At 45.2% G+C, this 25,145-nt stretch overlaps 1 protein-coding gene across 1 annotated transcript in view; it reads left to right on the plus strand.

The window, feature by feature from the left end:
• The first annotated feature begins 2,909 nt into the window (after positions 1-2,909).
• LOC138662606 (granzyme A-like) overlaps positions 2,910-25,145 on the plus strand; it is a 39,209-nt gene continuing 16,973 nt past the window's right edge. Inside the window, exons 1-3 of the mRNA XM_069748426.1 lie at positions 2,910-2,964; positions 6,980-7,118; positions 18,676-18,814. Of these exons, the coding sequence (XP_069604527.1) occupies positions 2,913-2,964; positions 6,980-7,118; positions 18,676-18,814 (330 nt within the window). The 5' untranslated portion in view covers positions 2,910-2,912. The remainder of the gene's footprint in view (positions 2,965-6,979; positions 7,119-18,675; positions 18,815-25,145) is intronic.

The following is a 25,145-nucleotide window of genomic DNA, read 5'->3' on the forward strand; positions in this document are numbered from 1 at the left end:
AATGGTCGCAGACAGATGTGGGATCCTGCTCATGTCAGAATCTCACAACGTGGAAATGTGTGTCCGACTTTACTAGAAAGTTAGCCCCTTTCAGGGTATATTAAGGACTTTTCTCAGGGATTTTGGTACTGGACTATATTTAGACAATTCACCAATCTGCAGCTGCCCACTGTTTTATTTATTAAAGGGAATCTGTCAGCAGGTTTTTGCTATGTAAGCTTAAGACAGCATACTGTAGAGGTTAAAGCACGGATTTCAGGGTTGTTTCTCTTATCAAGCTGCGATTTGTTTGCCTGTAATGATTGCTTTAGCACCAGGAGCTCATCAATGCTGTGACTCAGGAGCAGGAGCCTCCTGGTTTGGCAACGCCCTCTCCTGTGATAAGCACCTAGATGTCTATTGACTTTGTATATACAGAGCCTGGTGTGGGCGGGGTTAGCTTTCTCAGCTCTGCTCTATTGCTAATTCTAAAAGCTCTGATTGTGTCAGAGCAGCTGCACCCAGTAAAGTAAGTGATACATTGTTGGATTCAGCTTCTCTTTGCCTACATCAGGCTACTCTCAGATGAAGTAGCAAAAACCTAGCCAAAGATTTCCTATATCTATTTAATGCCACAATTTTAATTAGTTTCTAATATGCTATAATTAAATATTCCCTATAGTCTAATCTATAGTCTATTCCCTATAGTCTATCGCTTTCTTTTTTTCTTCTTACTTTTTTGATAATGCTCCCAGTTGTTTCTAAGATCAGGTGTCCTCCTTACTGTCTAGTGCTTAAAAATCCAAAATCCCTCTCCAGCCTCCAGGACAGATTCTCTCTCCGTTCTGTGGTCTCAGCTCCAAGGCCTCTTTTTCTCTTATTTCCAGCCCTTTTTTGTGGGACCTGGGAGAGGCCTAAGGCCTTTACAACACTTATTTTGTCTGCACCTTATAGCAGCTTCTTTTGTCTTCACACATAGTCAGATTATCACTCCCCATACTTTTCCTTGCAACCTGCTCAGCACTGCTCCTGCGCCAACATCAGGCTCTGCTGAAGCCAATGAGGTGACCAAATTACTATTCTTGATCTTGACTCAAATGCCGCAACTGCTTACTGGTGACCCTATTCAAAATAGTCCACCATACAAAACAGGAAAAGCTGAACATATAGACAGAAATGTTAAATCAAAGTCAAACAAGTTAAAGATGGTGAAAGTTATCCCTTACAAATACAGTACAGTGCTAGAACTAACATCATTAGATAAATACAGTGCCAGAACCAAGCTTAGTACCTAATTTTTGGGACCAGAGTCAATAACTATTTTGGCTCCTGGATTACTGAAAATAGATGTCTGGATAATAAAGATTAAATGCTGTGTTGTCACAACTATGGCACCAGAAAAAAAATCACGTTAATACAATATAAGAAAAAAGTACAATGATTAAAAACAGAACAAGAACAATCCAAATGACATAATGTACCAGAACAAAGCTACATTAAGAAAGTACCAGAACAGTAGGTCAATTTCTACTTGTTAGCCCTAATTATAGTATAAGTCTCTATAGTCCATTAATGGAAATGCGGCGCCCCAGGGTCCTGGTCATTGCAGTGGTATTGCTTTCCTCTCGGGGAGAGTGATGCTACGTTTGGAGGCAATGAAGGATAACTGCATCCAGGTAACACAATACATGCAACATGTTCACACTCCAGACCAGAAGGGGGAGCTCTAAGCCTGTTTTAAGGTGAACTCCCCTAAAAGAACATCTTGATCTGGAGGGAAAGAATTCAGTTCCTGTCAGAAAGACAGAGGGAAAGGAAGCAGAGGAGCCGTGTAGCCTAAAGTGTTACAGCTCCTGGGAAGAGACATTGAAAAGCAGAAACTGTATTGTAGTGAGCGTGCAAGGAAAGCAAAGCAAAGGAGAGGATACCAGAAGGGGGCCAGCCCTGCACAGGCTGCCTCCATCTGAGGCGCAGAATCCCGGTAGCCGGAACACAGAGGGAGTAAGGACCTTTATGCTTTACTCCAGAGACCGGCAGGACAGTTAGTTGCAAGTTACCTGTCCGCACCTACACCCAGGAGGCACGGTGGCACCCCTTAGAGGCCTGGGCGTGCTAGAGTCCCTATAAACAGCCTCAAGCCACCAGTCATACGGGTATTGTCCTATCCTATATGGGGGACAGAGAGAAAGACACCACATTTGTGAGACCCTTATGTGAAGCCATAGGCAGTAGGAGACTACACCACTGCAGCGCAAGGGAAGGCTACCGATTTCCACCTGGACAAGGGGACTCTGGACTTGCCTCAAAACCGGCCGGACTCTGCCTGCCCTGTGATCTGGTGCCCTGGACTGTGGATGCTGAAGTCTTTAGTAAAGGTAAAGAGACTGCACCCTTGTGTCCTCGTGTCCTCGCTCTTCTCTGAGCCTCTCACCATCCACCATCTACACACTGGGAAGCCCTGGGGACATACTTCAACTGTGGGAAGGCATACCATCTATCTAGCTGCCATAACATCACCCCAGCGGACCCCTTAAAGCAGCGTCGGTCACCCTGACCGAATACCACAGGTGTCGTCACGAACACAAACTTTATCCCTTTCAAAGACCTTTCCCTTTTACACGGACATCCCAGGGCCACGGACAGGGTCAGCCACCAGGACATCCCCCTGTGAACCGAAGGACCCGGTACCGAGTACCCCACGACCCCATGGGGGCGATTCAGAAACATCTCTTGATATATTATCTGTAGAAAACAAAACCAAATCCTTCTGAGGTATCACGTAAAGCTTTATTTTCCTTGAAGGCAACATCACTAATCATTTGACTCACAAACCACAATGTGCAGATATTTTCTCAGAAGTGAAACCACATGACATAGATATACTGTATATATAATCTCACGCCCCGTCTAAGGTACTGAGCGTACCACTGAGAATGGGGCATTTTATAACGCTGCTTGTGTTATCCCTGCTTCACATCAATGGACGTAAGTAAATATTACATTAATAATTGATGAGAATTGTGTTATGCAATGCATACTAGTACATAATGCTATACTACATAATACTATACTACTACACACTACCATATTAACAAACAATACTACATAATATGACGTCACAATACAATACAATACTGCTACACAATAATATATTATTACACACTAGTATACAACAGCCTAATGCTATTATAATATATAAAAGCACACTACTACGTTCTACCACTACTACTACCACTATTTTGCAATGCTATTAAAAAGTACCTATTATCAGTTTAGGACTGCTCTTCCCATATCCAAAATCCAAATTATCTCAATATGTATTAAGTGTAATAATAATATTAACAAATACTTCTAATTAGAAAGGTAGTATAGTTCTTCTGATTCACTATGTCAGTTAACCTAACCCATGTGCAGAGCGTTGCAATAGCATGGTTATGACCACTCACATAGTGACAGTTGGATGTTAGTAGTCGTAACCAAGGATACCTTCTGGCGCCCCCCGGGAGAAGTGAGGCGAAATGCGTGTCTGGGTGACATGACACCACTATTATATTGGGTAACATGTTTCTTTATACATATGTGCATTTAAGGGGAGCTACAAGTTGTTTCACCATTTCAATAACGCATATAGCTTGATTGAAAACCAGTGCAACTTTAAGTTACTTGGACCATTTTTCATAATGTTTTCAATTTCTCCACTGTATTCAGTATTATGGCACTTATTATAGGTATAATATAGAAATGTTAGCTATTTAGCAACTACAGTCTGTTTAAAGGGTAGTTACAGTGTCCTGCATTATATAGACATTGAGTCTCTACATTCCCTGCTGGACTGAACTCCACATCATGAATGTAATTTCTGTATTGTCGGAGGTATATTAGAAGCATTCCCTACATATACTTTTTAAAAATGTTTTTACTTGTGGTTTAATAAAGGAATGCGTTTTTTAACACTTTATAGATCTCTTCATTTTTGGGGGGGCAAAAGCCATAACCTGACAAAAAACGCTTTTATAATTGTTTAATAAAGTGACATACCCTGATATATATATAGTTGAACATTGTTGGTAAATGTGCTTCACAATATTTACTATACTGCTTTACAATATTCTACTACTATATAATGCTATACTACTTCGTCCAGGGGTCCCCAAGCGAAACGCGCGTCGGGTGTGGTGGGTCCCCGCTTATTGCCCTAAGCTAATTGTACCTCTCAGTCCTGATATTACACAATGGGCGTTTGATAATTGCATTTTCATATACCCTATATTTATATGCACAACTATGCTGCTACATTACAGGACTTAGTGCAATATGACTCATGTTATTACCTGGAATTTGATATCTCTATTTACTATGATTGCAACCATGTTGTGTATATTGGACTTATTTTTTTGCACACTTATGCAGTAATATTTTCTTGCATTTGAGGATTTTACAAGGAGTCCAGGACCATTTACTTCTTTATTTCCAGGTGTACCCACCTAGTGTTCTGTACTTGTGGTGCTGTATTTGACTCTTATATTCATTGTTTTATTTGAATTTACAGTAAACTGAATATTTAATTGTTTACTCTAGCTGGTGTTAAAGCAATTTTCTTTTTGAGTATTCAAGGTGTCTCGTGAGACACAAAAGACAATAAATGTTTCATATTAAATGCAAGTAATATTTGGTGAATTCTCAACCAGAATTCTGTTACTTTTGAATAAGTAAATGTGCGACAGTGTTTCTAACTTCCTGTTCTCAAGTGCCCACATTGGGTCATTTATTAAGATATTCTATATAGAGAATAAATGTGGTCAGTTGTGGTACCTCCTAATTGAACTACTAAACCTACAACATAATGCACAACTCAAAGAATCATAATAAACGTAATTTTATTAATCATAAAAAGTATCACATAACATATATAAAAGGGAGAACAAAAACCAGGTGGAAAAAAGCACGGGGTATCACAGGGACCAGTATAGTATATATTGTGGCTCCTAAATTCAAGTAATAGATATGGGTATATCCCCAATGAACATTAGATCATATGCACACAATAGTTCCCATATTTGTATCCACAAATTTTTATGACTAATAAAATTACATTTATTATGATTCTTTGAGTTGTGCATTATGTTGTAGGTTTAGTATTATTTTCTAATGCATGCTATATGTTTACTTTCGTATATATGTGTGTTCAGTACCTCCTAATTGACTTAGGCTACGTTCACATTAGCGTTTTGCGTGTTTGTGTCGGGCGACGCAGCGGCGACGCATGCGCCCCTATATTTAACATGGGGGATGCATGGACAAGCGTTGTGCTGCGTTGTGTGACGCATGCGTTTTTTTTGCCGCAAGCATCGGGCGCAGAAAACGCAACAAGTTGCATTTTTCTTGCGTTCAAATTTCGGCAAAAAAGGACTCATGCGTCGCAAAACACAGCGTTTTTGCGTGCGTTTTTATTTGCGTTGTGCGACGCAGCGGCGCACAACGCAAATGTGAACGTAGCCTAAAAGAGGTTGTCTGGTCTAAAACTACCAGTTTGCAGTCATGCTATGTGACTGCAGACTTGTGAATTCTCACAGCGCATTTAAGGCTGGGTTCACATTGCGTTAGTGGGTGTCCGCTAACGGAATCCGTTACATGGTGCAATTGGCACAATTAACGCTAAGTAATGGATCCGTTAGTGCACCCATTGACCGCAATGTACTAACGCATCGCAAACGCATCGCTAGCGTATGCCTTTTTTGGCATGCGTCAGCGATGTCCCGTTATTTTCGGACGGACCTCGAACGCTGCTTGCAGCGTTCTGGGTCCGTTCTTCGCTAGCGCAGATCGGGCATCTGCGCTAGTGGGATCGCCAAACGCAATCCCTTTTTGGACATTGCATTAGCACATTCCGTTAGCGTATGCGCTAAACGGATTGCACTAACGCAGCGTGAACCTAGCCTAAGGTGTGAAATCCTGATTTAGATTAATTCTTGGACTCAAGACTTGTAGATGGCCACCGAATTGACATATTCAGATATTAAAGGTAGTTGAGACCCTTACCAGTGTCAATAACTGGTTGGCTTCCTGGGATTTACTAATATCTGTTAGTTTTGAATATCTGTTATAACCCTGTTACACATTAGATAAAAGTCAATCAATTTCAGTTGGACCAGCTGATATTTAGTTTATATGGTGGAATGGGGGCTGAATCTTTCTCATCAAATTAAGTTGGAGGAGAAAAAGATCGAACTTGTTGACTTTCAACACTCATTTCATTTCTTACATGTTAAGACCGGCCAGAGGCATTTTACATTACTTTTTCCTCATCTCCCCATTGAAAACATCTGGATAATAATGCTGGGTTCACTTCATGTTTTAGCCACACGTCAATGTCATCCATCTGATGTAGTGATGAGCGAGTGTACTCGTCGCTCGGGTGACCTCCGAGTATTTATGACTGCTCGGAGATTTAGTTTTCATCCCAGCAGCTGAATGATTTACAGCTACTAGCCTGATTGATTACATGTGGGGATTCCCTAGCAACCACGCAACCCCCACATGTACTCAGCCTGGCTAATAGCTGTAAATCATTCCGCTGCCGCGATGAAAACAATCTCCGAGCAGTCATACTCGGAGGTCACCAGAGCGTGCTCGGGAAAATCCGAGCAACAAGTACACTCGCTCATCTGAAGCCTTTAACAACGGCAAAGGTGGTCAACTGTGTTTTGTGCCTCAAAAAAGACAGACAATGCCGAAAATGAAGTCACACAGAGCACAAAATGACTCGGTCTGCTTCATTAAAGATTCTTTGAATCTTGTGGCAACATAGATCTTTAATAAAAGTAGTCTCTTATTTGCCAAATTAAGATTTTTGTCCACCAAGGCACCAGGACCTGGGTGTGTCGGCAATCCCTGCACCCACCATAGTTATTTCTGGATTATTCCAAATTGAAACCTACTGGACAACATCATGCTCATTTGCCCATTCCTATTAATCTCCAGTATTCATCCTTATTCACAGATGCCGGCATGGAAATTATTGGAGGAAATGAGGCCGCTCCACACTCCAGACCTTACATGGTTTTTCTAAAGTCAAATGAGATGTGTGGTGGAGCATTAATTAAACCAAATTGGATTTTAACAGCTGCTCACTGTAATTTGTAAGTATATCCTGTCTTGACAAATTTTGACAGTAGAACAAATAGTAAAGAAGCCGCATATTCTGTAATGTTCTTTTTCAGAGGTTTATTGCAATTGCTCAGCATTCATAGGGAACCCTCAAGTAAAATGTCCTATTGGGGCAATTTGAGGAAATAGAAAGATAATACCATTACTGGGACCCGTGTCTATAAGCCAAATATAGATCTTCTAAGGTCATATCTTTCATATGTTATAGTGAACTTTTCAGCAGGATTTTGCTAAGTAAACTACAGACAGTGTCAGTTTGGAACTGTTAAACTGATTAACCCCTTCCCGACATGCGCCGTACTAGTACTGCTCTGCGGGAACTGAGTTCCTGCAAACTGCAGTACTAGTACGGCGGCACGATCGCACGGTCTCACAGTGAGCCCTGCGGTGATCGCGTGCGGTGTCAGCTGTATATGACTGGAGTGTGAAATGTATTGCATGTTTGTGATACCTAGATACAGTTATCCTTCTTTGCCTCCAAACGTAGCATCACTCTCCCCGAGAGGAAAGCAATACCACTGCGACGACCAGGACCCTGGGGCGCCGCACTCCCCCCCTGTTAAATCCAGTACTCCCAGACTGGGAAAATAAAAACAACAGTTACAGGTTATCAAAAAACATACAAATTTTTGAAATGCTATAAAACAAATTAATATTATATCTAAGCTTCCCTTTATGGGAGGTGAGGACACTTGAACATTACGTAACAAAACATATTTACATCGTGTGCACACTTTTGGGAATAGACCAATATAGCTATGAACTAGCTATGAAACCCAAGTACCCATTACGGATATACTATCTGCTAAGTGCAAAATCAAGCATTAACTTTATTCGAGTCACAGTGCAAAGTTTCAACCAACTCCCACGGGTTTCTTTATTCTCTTTATTTTATCAAAAGTGCGTCAGGATATCAGTACTCACTATCGACTATATGGAATCATCATTCTAACTAAATTCAAACTTCGGCTTTCATACTACATTAACTCTTTAATATATTCTATTTAGGTACAACGATTAAACATCCCCTTTAAGGGGTTCAAACAAGATTCAAGTCCTTTCTCTTTGAGGTAGTGCAAATAGCATTCAAGTCAATCATTAAACAGCAGCAATATCAACTTTCAAAAAATCCGGAACAGTCTTTTCATTAAGCTACTTCTTGTAAAACCAGTAGGACGCACCTTAAAGAAGGCGCAAACTATTTACAATTAAAGTTTGTGAGCCACTCACTGTCCTTGACTCAAATGTTCTCAAAACAACAGGCAACTTGTAAACAAAGGATCCCTTTAAACAGGAGACCCCTTAAAATGGAAGCACTGGTAGGGTTTATAAACTTGGAACAGTAGCAAAAAGAGTTGAATAACTATATACAGTCTTTTTCAGATGTCGAGTGTCTTATTCTGGTAGCACCGGTAAAGGCAGTCCCTTCGGATATGGGTGGCTACCGGGCATCACATACAGTGCGTCTGCATACTTACTGTCCTCTCTTCCATTAGAGCCCGTGCACATCTGGAATACAGAACAACGGGTGTTCTGTCATAGGTAGATGTGTCTTTCACCTGGCCAGGTGAAGGCTGTGTTGGGCAATATGGAACCTCCGGTGGCAATGGCTCCAAGAGGCGGTCTTCCCTCGTTTAGTTCACGCTTGTGCATGTGGAGGGTGTACCACCTTCTATCTCCCCAATGTCGCGTATAAGTGATGCGGTCACCAGGGTAGAGGTCACGGCCTAAATGCCATTCCAACAGATGGGCCTCCACGTCACATCGGTTCACAAAGACCTCCGGGTACAGATCGGGCTCCTTGATGAAACCTCACCCGGCATAGAGGCGAAACACCACAACGGTCCCGCACCTCCATGGGCCCCGGTCTCCATGGCCCACCTTCCTGGCCCGGGCCTTGGCTTGTAAGTCTTTTTCGTGCGCGGCCTGGCGCTTGAGCTCCTCCTCCCTCTCTCTCTGCTCACGCTGTAAGGCCTGCTGTCGGCAATACTTCTGCCGGATGATGACTTCAATCCGCTCCTCCTCTCGCTGAGCCTCCCCAGGGAACCTGATCAGGTCAGTGGTGGTATGAGTCCACCTGAAGGTCACCCACTCCCTTTGAATGTCTATGGCCTTTTTGGTGGGCTGCAGCGGGGTATCAGCAGTCTCCAAGGTCTCCCAGGGCCGGTCCCAGGCTAAACGGCTACACACCCGGCCGGGTGGTGGTGGTGGAGGAGAGTCGACGGCACTAACAGGGCAGTGTCCTCAGCTATCGGGGCAGGGTCTGCAGGCTTACCCGCGGCCACAGCATCTCTGGTGCTGGTCTCCTCCACTGCAGGCTGTGGCTCCTTCTGCTGGCTGCTCTGCTACTCCTGGATGCTGGCAGCTGCGCGATACCAGGATTTCCGTAGCTGGCGGCACAGCTCCTCGACCTCTATGCCGAGAACCTCCGGGTTCATGTATGACGGTGGGGCCTCTTCTGCCTCTGATTTGTGTGAAGCTCTGCGGGTATTCTCCCCCACCTCCTGGTGACCTCTGCTCGCCATCTTGCCAACCAGAGTTGTGTCTGCCTCCTCCTCTGGTTCCTGCTCCTCCTCTTCTGGAGGGCGGTTCTTTCTTCCTCCACCATCCCAGACTAGGAGGCGGATCCCTTTGGATGATGGGCATATTCTTCTGACATAGTAGTATCTGTGGGGGACGGCTGTTATGACCTGGTGGTCAGGACAATAATGGACCTGGTGGTTTAGAGCACACGGAATGACCTGATAGTTACTAATAATAAGGACGAGCTCTGGGACATGGGAACTCTGCTGTCCGCAATCCCTAATCCTATCACGCACACTAGAAATAGCCGTGGATTGCGCCTAACGCTCCCTATGCAACTCGGCACAGCCTAAGGAACTAGCTAGCCCTGAAGATAGAAAAATAAAGCCTACCTTGCCTCAGAGAAATTCCCCAAAGGAAAAGGCAGCCCCCCACATATAATGACTGTGAGTAAAGATGAAAATACAAACACAGAGATGAAATAGATTTAGCAAAGTGAGGCCCGACTAACTGAGCAGACTGAGGATAGGAAAGGTTGCTTTGCAGTCAGCACAAAAACCTACAAAAAGACCACGCATAGGGCGCAAAAAGACCCTCCGCACCGACTCACGGTGCGGAGGCGCTCCCTCTGCGTCCCAGAGCTTCCAGCAAGCAAGACAACAATAAAAATAGCAAGCTGGACAGGAAAATAGCAAACCAAAGAAAAACAAGCAGGAACTTAACTTCTGCTGGGAAGACAGGTCACAAGAACGATCCAGGAGTGAACTAGACCAACACTGGAACATTGACAGGTGGCATGGAGCAAAGATCCAAGTGGAGCTAAATAGAGCAGCCAGCTAACGAATTAACCTCGTCACCTGTAGAAGGAAACTCAGAAATACCCACCAGAGGAAGTCCATGGACAGAACCAGCCGAAGTACCATTCATGACCACAGAAGGGAGCCCGACAACAGAATTCACAACAGTACCCCCCCCTTGAGGAGGGGTCACCGAACCCTCACCAGAGCCCCCAGGCCGACCAGGATGAGCCAAATGAAAGGCACGAACCAGATCGGCAGCATGAACATCAGAGGCAAAAACCCAGGAATTATCTTCCTGACCATAACCCTTCCACTTGACCAGGTACTGGAGTTTCCGTCTCGAAATACGAGAATCCAAAATCTTCTCCACCACATACTCCAACTCCCCCCCAACCAACACCGGGGCAGGAGGATCAACGGATGGAACCACAGGCGCCACGTATCTCCGCAACAACGACCTATGGAACACATTATGGATGGCAAAAGAAGCAGGAAGGGCCAAACGAAATGACACAGGATTGATAACCTCAGAAATCTTATACGGACCAATGAAACGAGGCCTTATACTTAGGAGAGGAAACCTTCATAGGGACATAACGAGACGACAACCAAACCAAATCCCCAACACGAAGTCGGGGACCCACACAGCGCCGGCGGTTAGCGAAACGTTGAGCCTTCTCCTGGGACAATGTCAAATTGTCCACCACATGAGTCCAAATCTGCTGCAACCTATCCACCACAGTATCTACACCAGGACAGTCCGAAGACTCAACCTGCCCTGAAGAGAAACGAGGATGGAAACCAGAATTGCAGAAAAACGGCGAAACCAAAGTAGCCGAGCTGGCTTGATTATTAAGGGCGAACTCAGCCAACGGCAAAAAGGACACCCAATCATCCTGATCAGCAGAAACAACGCATCTCAGATATGTTTCCAAAGTTTGATTACTTCGTTCGGTTTGGCCATTTGTCTGAGGATGGAAAGCCGAGGAAAAAGACAAATCAATGCCCATCCTAGCACAAAAGGATCGCCAAAACCTCGAAACAAACTGGGAACCTCTGTCAGAAACGATGTTCTCCGGAATGCCATGTAAACGAACCACATGCTGGAAAAACAATGGCACCAAATCAGAGGAGGAAGGCAATTTAGACAAAGGTAGCAAATGGACCATCTTAGAAAAGCGATCACAAACCACCCAAATGACCGACATCTTTTGAGAGATGGGGAGATCCGAAATAAAATCCATAGAAATATGCGTCCAGGGCCTCTTCGGGACCGGTAAGGGCAAAAGCAACCCACTGGCACGAGAACAGCAGGGCTTAGCCCGAGCACAAGTCCCACAGGACTGCACAAAAGAACGCACATCCCGTGACAAAGACGGCCACCAAAAGGATCTAGCCACCAAATCTCTGGTACCAAAGATTCCAGGATGCCCAGCCAACACTGAACAATGAATCTCAGAGATAACTCTACTAGTCCATCTATCAGGGACAAACAGTTTCTCCGCTGGGCAACGGTCAGGTCTATCAGCCTGAAATTTTTGCAGCACCCGCCGCAAATCAGGGGAGGTTGCAGACAAAATTACCCCCTCTTTGAGAATACTCGCCGGCTCAGGAACACCCGGAGAGTCAGGCACAAAACTCCTTGACAGGGCATCAGCCTTCACATTCTTAGAGCCCGGAAGGTATGAAACCACAAAATCAAAACGGGAGAAAAATAACGACCATCGAGCCTGTCTCGGATTCAACCATTTGGCAGACTCAAGATAAGTCAAATTCTTGTGATCTGTCAAGACCACCACGCGATGCTTGGCTCCTTCAAGCCAATGACGCCACTCCTCGAATGCCCACTTCATGGCCAACAACTCTCGATTACCAACATCATAATTACGCTCAGCAGGCGAAAACTTTCTAGAAAAGAAAGCACATGGCTTCATCACCAAGCCATCAGAACTTCTTTGCGACAAAACAGCCCCTGCTCCAATCTCAGAAGCATCAACCTCAACCTGAAACGGGAGCAAAACATCTGGCTGGCACAACACAGGGGCAGAAGAAAAACGACGCTTCAACTCCTGAAAAGCCTCTACAGCTGCAGAAGACCAATTGACCACATCAGCACCCTTCTTGGTCAAATCAGTCAACGGTTTAGCAACACTAGAAAAATTAGCGATGAAGCGCCGATAAAAATTAGCAAAGCCCAGGAACTTTTGCAGGCTCTTTACAGATGTCGGCTGAGTCCAATCGTAAATGGCCTGGACTTTAACAGGGTCCATCTCGATAGTAGAAGGGGAAAAAATGAACCCCAAAAATGAAACCTTCTGAACTCCAAAGAGACACTTTGACCCCTTCACAAACAAGGAATTCGCACGAAGGACCTGGAACACCATTCTGACCTGCTTCACATGAGACTCCCAATCATCCGAAAAGACCAAAATATCATCCAAATACACAATCAGGAATTTATCCAGGTACTCTCGGAAGATGTCATGCATAAAGGACTGAATTACTGATGGAGCATTGGAAAGCCCGAATGGCATAACCAGGTACTCAAAATGGCCCTCGGGCGTATTAAATGCTGTTTTCCATTCATCGCCTTGTTTAATACGCACAAGATTATACGCCCCTCGAAGATCTATCTTGGTGAACCAACTAGCCCCTTTAATACGAGCAAACAAATCAGACAGCAACGGCAAAGGATACTGAAATTTGACTGTAATTTTATTAAGAAGGCGGTAATCAATACAAGGTCTCAAAGAACCATCCTTCTTGGCCACAAAAAAGAACCCTGCTCCTAACGGTGATGACGACGGGCGAATATGGCCTTTCTCCAAGGATTCTTTTATATAACTCCGCATAGCGGCGTGTTCTGGCACAGATAAATTGAACAATCGGCCCTTAGGAAACTTACTACCAGGAATCAAATTAATTGCACAATCGCAATCCCTATGAGGAGGTAGGGCACTGGCTTTGGGCTCATCAAATACATCCTGGTAATCCGACAAAAACTCCGGAACCTCAGAAGGAGTGGAAGACGAAATAGACAAAAATGGAACATCGCCATGTACCCCCTGGCAACCCCAGCTGGACACAGACATAGTTTTCCAGTCCAATACTGGATTATGAACCTGTAGCCATGGCAACCCCAAAACGACCACATTATGCAGATTATCCAACACCAGAAAGCGGATATCCTCCTGATGTGCAGGAGCCATGCACATGGTCAATTGGGTCCAGTACTGAGGCTTATTCTTGGCCAAAGGCGTAGCATCAATTCCTCTCAATGGAATAGGATACTGCAAGGGCTCCAAGAAAAAACCACAGCGCCTAGCATACTCCAAGTCCATCAAATTCAGGGCAGCGCCTGAATCCACAAATGCCATAACAGAATAGGATGACAAAGAGCAAATCAGAGTAACGGACAATATAAATTTAGACTGTACCGTACCAATGGTGGCAGATCTAGCGAACCGCTTAGTGCACTTAGGACAATCGGAGATAGCATGAGTGGAATCACCACAGTAAAAACATAGCCCATTCCAACGTCTGTGTTCTTGCCGTTCAGCCCTGGTCAAAGTCCTATCACGTTGCATAGGCTCAGGCCCATGATCAGATAGTACCGCCAAATGGTGCACAGCTTTACGCTCACGCAAGCGTCGATCGATCTGAATGGCCAAAGACATAGACTCATTCAGACCAGCAGGCATGGGAAATCCCACCATGACATCCTTAAGGGCTTCCGAGAGACCCTTTCTGAAGATTGCTGCCAGGGCACATTCATTCCACTGACTGAGGACAGACCACTTTCTAAACTTCTGACAATATATCTCCGCTTCATCCTGACCCTGACACAGAGCCAGCAAGATTTTCTCTGCCTGATCCACTGAATTAGGTTCATCATAAAGCAATCCAAGCGCCAGGAAAAACGCATCAACATCACGCAATGCCGGATCTCCTGGCGCAAGGGAAAATGCCCAGTCTTGAGGGTCACCACGTAACAGAGAAATAATGATCTTTACTTGTTGAACAGGGTCACCTGAGGAGCGAGGTTTCAAGGCAAGAAACAATTTACAATTATTTTTGAAATTCAAGCACTTAGATCTATCACCAAAAAACAAATCAGGAATTGGAATCCTAGGCTCTGACATCGGATTCTGAACCACAAAATCTTGAATGTTTTGTACCCCTGTAGTGAGATTATCCATCCAAGAGGACAGACCTTGAATGTCCATGTTTACACCTGTGTCCTGAACCACCCAGAGGTAAAGGGGAAAAGAGAGACAAAACACACTGCAAAGAAAAAAAAATGGTCTCAGAACTTCTCTTATCCCTCTATTGATATGCATTAGTACTTTTGGCCACCTGTACTGTTATGACCTGGTGGTCAGGACAATAATGGACCTGGTGGTTAAGAGCACACGGAATGACTTGATCGTTTCTAATAATAAGGACGAGCTCTGGGGCATGGGAACTCTGCTGACCGCAATCCCTAATCCTATCACGCACACTAGAAATAGCCGTGGATTGCGCCTAACGCTCCCTATGCAACTCGGCACAGCCTAAGGAACTAGCTAGCCCTGAAGATAGAAAAATAAAGCCTATCTTGCCTCAGAGAAATTCCCCAAAGGAAAAGGCAGCCCCCCACATATAATGACTGTGATTAAAGATGAAAATACAAACACAGAGATGAAAAAAGATTTACCAAAGTGAGGCCCGACTAACTGAACAGACTGAGGATAGGAAAGGTTGCTTTGCGGTCAGCACAAAAACCTACAAAAAGACCACGCATAGGGCGCAAAAAGACCCTCCGCACCGACTCACGGTGCGGAGGCGCTCCCTCTGCGTCCCAGAGCTTCCAGCAAGCAAGACAACAATAAAAATAGCAAGCTGGACAGGAAAATAGCAAACCAAAGAAAAACAAGCAGGAACTTAACTTCTGCTGGGAAGACAGGTCACAAGAACGATCCAGGAGTGAACTAGACCAACACTGGAACATTGACAGGTGGCATGGAGCAAAGATCCAAGTGGAGCTAAATAGAGCAGCCAGCTAACGAATTAACCTCGTCACCTGTGGAAGGAAACTCAGAAACACCCACCAGAGGAAGTCCATGGACAGAACCAGCCGAAGTACCATTCATGACCACAGGAGGGAGCCCGACAACAGAATTCACAACAGACGGCTTCCATTTTCGTGCCATTCTTCCAAGCTACTCCCATGATGACATGCCCCACTCCTCCTGCACGCTGCATGGCGCTATAATGGCGGCAGTTTTGGCAAGAATTTTTGGCGGCAAATCACAGTTCATTAGTCATACAGCTTTTTAGCACAAATCATGGTTAGGCACAGTTCTGGCACAGTCTTTAGGTGCACATGACCCGATTTACGGGGTTTAGTAGATGCTGTTCGTGACGTCAAAGTTGGAGCGCCCCCATGGGGCCGTGGGGTACTTGGTACCGGGTCCTGCAGTTCACAGGAGGATGTCATGGTGGCTGACCCAGTATACCTTCCCACAGGTGAAGTATGTCCCCAGGGCTTCCCGGTGTGTAGATGGTGAATGGTGAGAGGTGCAGAGAAGAACGAGGACACAAGGTTGCAGTCTCTTTACCTTTTACTAAAGGGCAGAGTCCGGCCGGTTTTGAGGCAAGTCCAGAGTCCCCTTGTCCAGGTGGAAATCAATAGCCTTCCCTTGCACTGTAGTGGTATAGTCCCTTACTGCCTATGGCTTCACAAAAGGGTCTCACAGATGTGGTGTCTCTCTCTCTCCGTCCCCCGTAGTCGGATAGGACAATACCCGTATAACTGGTGGCTTGAGGCTGTTTATAGGGACTCTAGCACGCCCCGGCCTCCGAGGGGTGCCACGTGCCTCCTGGGTGTAGGTGTGGACAGATAACTTGCAATTAACTGTCCTGCTGGTCTCTGGAGTAAAGCATAAAGGTCCTTACTCCCTCGGTGTTCCGGCTACTGGGATTTCACACCTCAGAAGGAGGCAGCCTGTGCAGGGCTGGACCCCGTCTGGTATCCTTACCTTTGCTCTGACTTCTTTCACGCTCGCTGCAATACAGTTCTGCCTTCTGAATGTCTCTTTCTGAGAGCTGCAGCTCTGAGGGCATGCACAGCTCCTTGCACCCTCTGTTCACCTCAGACTCAGGTCTGGAACATTCTAACTTTCCCTACAGACTACCAGTTAAATATATGGGGAGTGACCAAATAAATAGGAGCAGAAGCTCCCCCTGGTGGTCTGGAGTGTGAAATGTGTTGCATGTTTGTGATACCTGGATGCAGTTATCCTTCTTTGCCTCCAAACATAGCATCACTCTCCCCGAGAGGAAAGCAATACCACTGCAACGACTAGGACCCTGGGGCGCCGCATATAACTCTCTAATTTAAGGGCATAAAAACTAAAGTTTAAAAATTGAAAAATTGAAAAATTTTAGCCAAATTTATGTTTTTTTCACAAATAAATGCAAGTCAAGTCGAAGTAATTTTACCACTATCATAAAGTACAATATGTCATGAGAAAACAGTCTCAGAATCACCAGGATCCGTTGAAGCATTTCAGAGTTATGACCTACTAAAGTGACAGTGGTCAGAATTGAAAAAAATGGCCTGATCAGGAAGTTGAAAACAGGCTTCGGGGGGAAGGGGGTAAAATGAGGTGGAGAAATCCCTCTTGTGGTTCTTGTGTAATCTGTGTTGAAGTTTTCAGTTAAAGATGCTCCCATGCTCCGGGGCGGGACTGTAGGCAGAGTCTTATCTTCCTGCGCTAAGCCAGAGAAACCAAGGAAAGACCTGCTCACAGGCCACATCGAAGCACAGTCTGTGTCTATGACGAGGAACATGTTTGTTCTTTGGGGAGGCCTGTGGGCAGGTCTCTCCTTGGTTTCTCTGGCTTAGAGCAGGAACATAAGAATCTGCCTACAGTCCTGCCCCACAGCACGGGCGTATCATTAATTGAAAACTTCTAACACTGATTAGACAAGAACCACAAGATGGATTTCGTTACCCCAGGTATCATTTTAATCAGTTTAACACTGCCACCTTGACAGTGTCTATAGGTTACTCAGCAAAATCCTGCTGAGAGGTTCGCTTTAAGGTATTTGAAGGGGGAACAATAGAATTTTCTGCAGGACAATCCAATAATTGTTCATCTAAGTAATATATGGACAAGCTAGGTCAAATAGTGGGGCTCTCCACTGTCTTATGACTCATGTAAGGGGATGGAAAGTAAAAAAAAACCTCTATAATGTTTATACACCCTATTAGAGCATATAAAGAGAGACAAACTTATGAATTAGGCTTTTAAAGGTAACATGTTTTCAGTACAATTTGGTAAGATTTTAAAATATTTTACGTCACTATCTACATTTTAAGAAAAGAACTTGAAATTTTGCAGGTCTTTCTCTGGTTATTGACCATCATTATAGACTGACACTTCTTGTTCTGCAGATGCCTTTTCTCAGTAGAGTTGAGCAAAATGAGTCACAGGAATCTCATCCAGTGGCCATGCTGTTTGCTGGTTATTGGTAGTTTGTATTAAACCTCCTCCTATCTCCTGGCATCCCCAATGCTTCTTCAGACTAGTAGATCTGGTACCCTGACATTGTTGCAGTGTGACAAACACTGAGCATTGTGCATGCCAATCAAAAGAGGAGCCAAGGATGCTGGCAGGGGGAGGTTTGCAGGGCTCTGGTCTATCAGATAAGGACTACCATTGTAGCTAGTCTAACGGGGTCCTATGTCTCATTTTGTCTAACTTTACTCCTCAGCAGTCATCTCATTATCATAACAAGCAGGATTGCTGCAGAAGTTAACATCCTTAGCATACAGAGAATTCATCATTCACATTGATGGTAATCACAGCTCACCTCCTCTCCCTCACTGCACAGTAATTTATGCACAGGTTAGAGCACGCACACAGCACTCCGCCATAGAAGTCAATGAGGAATACACAGACTATAATATAAATTCCTGCGCTCAGTGAGGCTGCCATAAAACATATCAATGAACAGCAACTTATGTAAAATGGCAGCCATCAGAAACAAAAAACCCTAAAACTTAAAACAGATCATAAAAAAAAATATTTATCACTTTCTGGTTTTCTGTAGTTAAAAATTTAGGTGCTCCGCTTCCTTTAAGTGATATTGATCAACAGAGTTTTTATTTTTCTACAAAACTGTTTTGACCGAGGAGAATTTTGTATTTTGTTTTCAGTGCAAATACTTCATATGCCATACTGGGTGCACACAGACTGCAAGATACTCAAGAACAGCAGAAGATAAGGATTAAACGAGGCATTAAGTACCCCTGTTATGACAAGGATCTCAGGATCAATGACCTTCAGCTTTTACAGGTAAGAATAAAAAGCAAGGAGATGTAATGGAGGATGTAAATCAGGGACTAAACTACAAAACCAGAACTGTAGAGTGAAGTCAAACTCATGGGTCAAAGAAATATCTATGTAATGTCAATGCTTGTCATGGGTACACCAAAGAGATGTCAGCCTACTCTCCACCATCTTGAAAGTCACCATATTTGATAGTATTGAATAATGTTTTGTCTTGGCCTTTTCTTACTCAGTGTTATATATATAGCTTATAGCATTACATCATGTACATTATTCATATCATAATTCTTGCTGTCTGATTTGGAAAAACGTTTGACATGTGTACTGTACAGCATGGAGATCTTTATATGCAAATGTATGTATACTCGCTTACATTTCCTCTTGGCTTAAGTTTTGCCAAACTGTGCAGAGCAAGTTGACAGTGTAGCATTAGTCACTACTCATGGACAAGCTGTGAGGCAGGGTAGTCAAGAAGTCCGGGGTCAGATACCAAGAAAGCTCACCGTAAACTAAGGGGAAAGACAAAGGTGTAATCAAGTCTCGGTCTGAGGTCAGAATTCCATGAAGGTAGTGGATTAAGACAAAGGGGCTAGGCAAATGGATGGTCAGAAGCAAAGGTCCGATGTCAGGTAGCAATAGATCAGAAACAGAGCGCAGAAATACACACACATAACACCGATATAAGGTTATGACCGGCAGTAATTAGATACAGACATCCAGGTAAATAGCCAGGTAATAACCCAGGATGGTAGACAACTGGAGGGAACAAAGCTTGCCAGTAGAGTTGAGCGACCTTGACCTTTTTAGAGTCGAGCCGGGTTTTGCGAAACCCGACTATGTCCAAAGTCGGGTCGAGTGAAATCGGCCGATTATGACGTAAAGTCGGGATCGACCGAAACACGAAACCCAATGCAAGTCAATGGGGCAGCATAGTCGGCAGTGAGTGGGGGCCAGGAAAACACCTAGAGTGGCCATTTTAATGTCAAAACCATCCATTCTTCTTAATGAAGCTTGTCAAGCGTAATTTACCTTATAATAATTGGAAGGCATTTGAAATTGGGGGTCATTTGGCTAAAGTTGTGGGGGGTAGGGCTGGTTCAAGTAATTAGTGGGCCCAGGAAATCTGGACCACGTCACGGCAGTGGAGCAGGGAGAGGTAAGTATTTCAACTTTGCAAGTGCTGTGAACCTGAGCAAGCAGGGGGGGCCCACTCGTTGGCATTGGCACTGGCACAGGGCCCCTCAAAGTACAGCGGTGTGTTTGCACGGCGGGGGCGCCTCCCACCGGCAGCAACACTTTTGCGTACTATGAGAGGCCCTGTGCCAGTGACGTCGCCAACTAGTATTCCTCCCCCCACCTGATGAAGGAACCTGCACTTTCATCTGCACCTTCCTCTTTGTCCCCGTGTAAGGTGGTATGGTATGCGGGAAGAGCAACCTGACTTTCAGCAGGGTCACAATGTTGTTGTGTAGCGTGCACGGGGAATGTTGCGTTATGGGTCAATGTACCAGCAGACTCATCTATCACTGGCTGGGCAATGGGCACGATGAAGTGGAAACACAGATATAGGCCCAAAGAAGAAAGTGGGCTAAATGCAGTTCAAAATTGGTAACACAGGAATAACCAGGGGGCATTGCAGTGGAGGACAACTGGAATGAGAGGCTGACACAGAGAGTAGGGCCAAATCAGTAAGTAGTCGAAATGCAGTTCAAAATTGGCAACCGTAGTAAACAGGCGGCACAGCTTTGTTCAGTGGAGGAGAACAGCAAGGAGTGGCAGACACCGATAGTAGGCCCCAAACCAACTAGTACGCCAAATGCAGTTGTTCCATTTAACCACAATTTAATGAGAGCCTGAAGATAGAAGCTCAGGAAAGGCAACCTGGGGAACACCTTGGAGTGTAACACACCATCTCTCTCCACCCCATACCCATTTTGTATGGCCTAATGCAGTGTACTTTTCTACAACTACTAAACGAGAGTCGGAAGACCGAAGCAATGGCAAGGAAACCTGGGGAACACCTTAGAGTGTAACACACCCTCTCTCTACACCCCATACCCAATTTGAAGGCCTAATGCAGTGTAGTTTCCAAGAACTACTAAACGAGAGCCGGAAGATCGAAGCTCAGGAAAGGCAACCTGGGGAACACCTTGGAGTGTAACACACCCTCTCGCTACACCCCATACCCAATTTGAAGGCCTAATGCAGCGTAGTTTCCAAAAACTACTAAACGAGAGCCGGAAGATCGAAGCTCAGGAAAGGCAACCTGGGGAACACCTTGGAGTGGAACACACCATCTCTCTACACCCCATACCCAATTTGAAGGCCTAATGCAGAGTAGTTTCCAAGAACTACTAAACGAGAGCCGGAAGATCGAAGCTCAGGAAAGGCAACCTGGGGAACACCTTGGAGTGTAACACAACGTCTCTCTACACGACGGAAGGGCTGATTCTTAGGAAGGAAGGCTGTTGGAAATAAGCATTGCGCGTCCGAGGGTGATTATATTCTTATTAGGTATATACTCACCCTCGGACGCGCCCTGCTTCTTTATTTGGAATGAATGTTTATTTGCAATGTGGTGTTGACTTTCTCTATTATTTTGGTAATTAATGATTTTATTATTTTCATTATTTTGCATCTTCTCGGCAATAATATAAAGAAGACGCGACAGGACAACACTCGGTGGATGCCATATGTGTGTTTTCAATTTAAAAAAACTTTCAGTTAACTACTTGCAGGAGAAAGTAATTGTAGCTGGTGGCCATTTTTAGTACTGTACCAGATTAGAGTTGTGTGTTTGTTTTTAATGTTAAAATGTCTGCATTTGATATCTCACCAGTATTTTCTTTTTTATAAGCAAAATACTTATTTTTATATTTTCTGATGTTGGTTCCAGGGGTACACGGCCAGCAGTGCCCTGGTCAGTGTAGTAGTAGTTGAAAGAATGGACCGCAGACAGGCATCGAAGGCCTAAAATAATAACACATGGCTGTAGGCAATTTTAAATTGGTTCCAGGGGTACACGGACAGCAGTGGTGTGGTCAGTGGAGGCCTAGTGGAAGGAGTGACCGCAGACAGGCATCGAAGGCCTAAAATAATAACACATGGCTGTAGGCAATTTTAAATTGGTTCCAGGGGTACACGGGCAGCAGTGACCTGGTCAGTGTAGTAGTAGTTGAAAGAATGGACCGCAGACAGGCATCGAAGGCCTAAAATAAAAAAATTGGGCTGGCTGTAGGCAATTTTAAATTGGTTCCAGGGGTACACGGGCAGCAGTGGTGTGGTCAGTGGAGGCCTAGTGGAAGGAGTGACCGCAGACAGGCATCGAAGGCCTAAAATAATAACACATGGCTGTAGGCAATTTTAAATTGGTTCCAGGGGTACACGGGCAGCAGTGACCTGGTCAGTGTAGTAGTAGTTGAAAAAATGGACCGCAGACAGGCATCGAATGCCTAAAATAATAACACATGGCTGTAGGCAATTTTAAATTGGTTACAGGGGTACACGGACAGCAGTGACCTGGTCAGTGTAGTAGTAGTTGAAAGAATGGACCGCAGACAGGCATCGAAGGCCTAAAATAAAAAAATTGGGCTGGCTGTAGGCAATTTTAAATTGGTTCCAGGGGTACACGGACAGCAGTGGTGTGGTCAGTGGAGGCCTAGTGGAAGGAGTGACCGCAGACAGGCATCGAAGGCCTAAAATAATAACACATGGCTGTAGGCAATTTTAAATTGGTTCCAGGGGTACACGGACAGCAGTGGTGTGGTCAGTGGAGGCCTAGTGGAAGGAGTGACCGCAGACAGGCATCGAAGGCCTAAAATAATAACACATGGCTGTAGGCAATTTTAAATTGGTTCCAGGGGTACACGGACAGCAGTGACCTGGTCAGTGTAGTAGTAGTTGAAAGAATGGACCGCAGACAGGCATCGAAGGCCTAAAATAAAAAAATTGGGCTGGCTGTAGGCAATTTTAAATTGGTTCCAGGGGTACACGGGCAGCAGTGGTGTGGTCAGTGGAGGCCTAGTGGAAGGAGTGACCGCAGACAGGCATCGAAGGCCTAAAATAATAACACATGGCTGTAGGCAATTTTAAATTGGTTCCAGGGGTACACGGACAGCAGTGGTGTGGTCAGTGGAGGCCTAGTGGAAGGAGTGACCGCAGACAGGCATCGAAGGCCTAAAATAATAACACATGGCTGTAGGCAATTTTAAATTGGTTCCAGGGGTACACGGACAGCAGTGACCTGGTCAGTGTAGTAGTAGTTGAAAGAATGGACCGCAGACAGGCATCGAAGGCCTAAAATAAAAAAATTGGGCTGGCTGTAGGCAATTTTAAATTGGTTCCAGGGGTACACGGACAGCAGTGGTGTGGTCAGTGGAGGCCTAGTGGAAGGAGTGACCGCAGACAGGCATCGAAGGCCTAAAATAATAACACATGGCTGTAGGCAATTTTAAATTGGTTCCAGGGGTACACGGACAGCAGTGGTGTGGTCAGTGGAGGCCTAGTGGAAGGAGTGACCGCAGACAGGCATCGAAGGCCTAAAATAATAACACATGGCTGTAGGCAATTTTAAATTGGTTCCAGGGGTACACGGACAGCAGTGACCTGGTCAGTGTAGTAGTAGTTGAAAGAATGGACCGCAGACAGGCATCGAAGGCCTAAAATAAAAAAATTGGGCTCGCTGTAGGCAATTTTAAATTGGTTCCAGGGGTACACGGGCAGCAGTGACCTGGTCAGTGTAGTAGTAGTTGAAAGAATGGACCGCAGACAGGCTTAGAAGGCCTAACATAACAAACTTGGGCTGGCTGTAGGCACTTTTAAATTGGTTCCAGGGGTACACGGGCAGCAGTGGTCTGGTCAGTGGAAGTCTAGTGGAAGGAGTGACCGCAGACAGGCTTCCAAGGCCTAACATAACAAACTTGGGCTGGCTGTAGGCACTTTTAAATTGGTTCCAGGGGTACACGGGCAGCAGTGGTCTGGTCAGTGGAAGTCTAGTGGAAGGAGTGACCGCAGACAGGCTTCCAAGGCCTAACATAACAAACTTGGGCTGGCTGTAGGCACTTTTAAATTGGTTCCAGGGGTACACGGGCAGCAGTGGTCTGGTCAGTGGAAGTCTAGTGGAAGGAGTGACCGCAGACAGGCTTCCAAGGCCTAACATAACAAACTTGGGCTGGCTGTAGGCACTTTTAAATTGGTTCCAGGGGTACACGGGCAGCAGTGGTCTGGTCAGTGGAAGTCTAGTGGAAGGAGTGACCGCAGACAGGCTTCCAAGGCCTAACATAACAAACTTGGGCTGGCTGTAGGCACTTTTAAATTGGTTCCAGGGGTACACGGGCAGCAGTGGTCTGGTCAGTGGAAGTCTAGTGGAAGGAGTGACCGCAGACAGGCTTCGAAGGCCTAACATAACAAAATTGGGCTGGCTGTAGGCACTTTAAATTGGTTCCAGGGGTACATGGGCAGCAGTGTATGGTCAGTGGAAGTCTAGTGGAAGGAGTGACGGCAGACAGTCTTCGAAGGCCTAACATAACAAAATTGGGCTGACTGTAGGCACTTTTAAATTGGTTCCAGGGTAACACGGCCAGCAGTGGCCTGGTCAGTGTAGTAGTTGTAGAAAGAAGGGACCGCAGACAGGCTTCGAAGGCCTAACATAACAAAAATGTCAAAACAATGGTATTGTCAGTGCCAGGCATTGAAGGATGTCAGCGGCTAGACTACACATTGGTGAAGCTGTGAGAGATAATTTTGCTAGTGGTAGAGCACTGTTTGAGCTGGGGGGGGGAACTGTCTTGTGGCCGGCGGTACAGGCACAGGGCCCCTCATATTACAACGGTGTGTCTGACGTTGGGTGCGCACCACCACCGCCAGAGACACTTTATTGTACTATGAGGGACCCAGTGGCAGTGCCGTCGACCAAAAGCGGCCACACCCACCTCTTCAGACAAACAGCACTCTCAAGGGTCCAAGCGCAAAGTGGCGATAGCACGGCCCCGTGTGGGGAGTTTGGCCATTTCGTGAGGTGGAAACATGTCGTATGCTGGACAATCAGGTGAAGAAAATTACGAGATTGGAAAAGTCATTCAGAATAGTCCACAGGCAAGACCTTTTCATAGGAAAGCTAGGTGTCAGCCGGGCAGGGTGGGGCAAAAGATTTTGAAATCCAGTTGTGGTTCATTTTAATGAAGGTTAGATCATCTACATTTTGGGTAGCCAGACGAGTCCTTTTTTCTGTTAGTATTGAACCTGCAGCACTGAATACTCTTTCTGATAGGACACTAGCTGCCGGGCAAGCAAGCTCCTGCAATGCATATTCTGCCAATTCTGGCCAGGTGTCTAATTT

The sequence above is a fragment of the Ranitomeya imitator genome, chromosome 1 (assembly GCF_032444005.1).
Source record: "Ranitomeya imitator isolate aRanImi1 chromosome 1, aRanImi1.pri, whole genome shotgun sequence".
Classification (NCBI taxonomy): Eukaryota; Metazoa; Chordata; class Amphibia; order Anura; family Dendrobatidae; genus Ranitomeya; species Ranitomeya imitator.